Here is a 1,894-nt window from a genome sequence, read left to right on the forward strand (position 1 = left end):
ATGGAGCTGGTGAGGGGTCTGGAGCACAAGTCTTGTGAGGAGCAGCTGAGGGACCTGGGGGTGTTCAGCCTGGAGAAAAGGAGGCTGAGGGGAGACCTTCTTGCTCTCTACAGCTCCCTGAAAGGAGGGGGTAGTGAGGGGGGGGTCGGTCTCTTCTTCCAGGGAACAGGAGGACAAGAGGAAACAGCCTCAAGTTGTGCCAGGGGATGTTTAGATTGGATATTAGGAAAGGTTTTTTTACCAAAAGGGTTGTCAAGCATTGGAACAGGCTCCCCAGGGAAGGGATGAAGTGTAGACGTAGTGCTGAGGGACGTGGTTTAGTGGTAAATTTGTAATGCTGTGTTAAGGGTTGGAGTTGATGATCTTAAAGGTCTCTTCCAACCAAAGTGATCCTGTGATTCTATGATAACGCTGTACTGTGCCATGCCATGCTGTGCTGTGGTGAGCAATGTCTGCAGGAGGCCCCGGGACAGATGGGACCAGCTCCCTGCTGTCCTCTGCCTGCTCCCTGGCCGTTGGGAGCTCAGCCCAGGCCTTCACCTGGCTCAGGAAGCCCAGCATTCCCCGGCTGGGTGAAGCCCCAGGACCTTGGCCACAGGGGGGTGGTCTCCATCCTTGCCTCGTCCCTGGGCTCCAGCAGTGCGTCTGTCTCGCTGCAGGCCCTGAGGATGTCGGACGGGATCATGAGCAAAGCTGCCACCATGGAGATCCCCATCAGCAGCAACGGGGACACGGGCAGCCTGCCGGAGGACGATGGCTTGGAGCAGGTTTGTGGCTGGGGCCGGGTGGGCACGTGCCGGACCCCCGTGTGTTGTTCTGTGGGAGGTGTGGGGCAGGCAATGCCGCTCTGCCCCCGGCCCTCTCCGTCAGGGCCATGCTGGCCCGGCCCTGCTCCTCAGCTGCCTGCGCTCCTCCCTCCACTCCAGGACCTGCAGCAGGTGATGGTGTCGGGGCCCAACCTCAACGAAACCAGCATCGTCTCCGGCGGCTACGGGGGCACGGCTGAAGGCATCATCCCCACCAGCACCATCAAAGGTAGTCCAGGCCGTGGTGCAGATGGGGCTGGGGCTGCCTGCCAAGCGCAGTGCTGCTCCTCGTGCGATGGCAGAGGTGGGAACCAGAGGCTCTGTCACGGGAAGGAGGGCACAGCTTGTCTCACTGCCCTCCTGCTCCCCGCCAGGCTGCAGGAGCCTTTGGGGAAGGAAGCGTGCTGCTCAAACTGCAGGGCCTGGGAGTCTGGTCCCTCTGCCGAGGCACAGACCGTGGTGTTGCCAGGCGGGGAGTGCTGGCTCCAGGCCAGGCCTTGCAGAGGGTCCTGTGCGTGGGCAGAAGTTCTGTCTCAAGCCTAGACCACTGGGTGCAACATCTCCTTCTCGGGACAGTGGCTCCTGCCAGCGCAAGGTGCTTCTGGTAGGCTGATGGGCTGGTTGAGCCGGGCTGGCGGTGCCACACCACTAACCTCGTTCCTCTGGCGCGTTCCACATGCGGTAACTCATGGGGAGGCAGTGGGCCACAGGCACTCCCCTCTCTTGCAGGCGGGGACCTCCCACTGTGGAGAGCTTGGCCGGTCATGTGGGGCAGCTTGAGCTGCCGGGGCTTCGCACCGTGCTGAGGTGCAGCAGCAACTCTCGGGTCATTCCTCCAGTGGCAGGGAGAGACTCCACTGTCCCACCTCTTCTCTAGTCCTGGGGAGCTCTGGGGATGCGCCGGTGCCAGTGGTTGTGCCACAAGGACTGGGGATGTCCTGCCCACAGGGGGACAGGCAGGGGGTCTGTGAGCCCCATGCTCTGCATTTATTTCCTCTATGCGTTGCTCAGGCTGGTACTGGGGTTGCGGGTGCAGTGATGGCCGGGAACGGCTGGCAGGAGCCCGGCGGGTGGGGTGGCACATCCCC

At 62.2% G+C, this 1,894-nt stretch overlaps 2 protein-coding genes across 4 annotated transcripts in view; one reads left to right on the forward strand and one right to left on the reverse strand.

Annotated features, from left to right (window-relative positions):
- Positions 1-561, reverse strand: part of TIMM10B (translocase of inner mitochondrial membrane 10 homolog B (yeast)) — a 3,096-nt gene extending 2,535 nt beyond the window's left edge. The window contains exon 1 of the mRNA XM_009883241.1: positions 541-561. Coding sequence (XP_009881543.1) covers positions 541-561 — 21 coding nt within the window. The remainder of the gene's footprint in view (positions 1-540) is intronic.
- Positions 562-657: 96 nt separating this feature from the next.
- Positions 658-1,894, forward strand: part of ARFIP2 (ADP-ribosylation factor interacting protein 2) — a 4,729-nt gene continuing 3,492 nt past the window's right edge. The window contains exons 1-2 of one of the 3 annotated variants that reach the window (XM_009883233.1): positions 658-767; positions 927-1,035. In XM_009883233.1, the coding sequence (XP_009881535.1) occupies positions 669-767; positions 927-1,035 (208 nt within the window). In that variant the 5' untranslated portion in view covers positions 658-668. Of the gene's footprint in view, positions 807-926; positions 1,036-1,894 lie in introns of all 3 variants that reach the window. The other 2 variants (XM_009883232.1, XM_009883234.1) reach the window with 2 other exon arrangements.

The sequence above is a fragment of the Charadrius vociferus genome, unplaced genomic scaffold (genome assembly GCF_000708025.1).
Source record: "Charadrius vociferus isolate BGI_N301 unplaced genomic scaffold, ASM70802v2 scaffold124, whole genome shotgun sequence".
Taxonomy (NCBI): Eukaryota; Metazoa; Chordata; class Aves; order Charadriiformes; family Charadriidae; genus Charadrius; species Charadrius vociferus.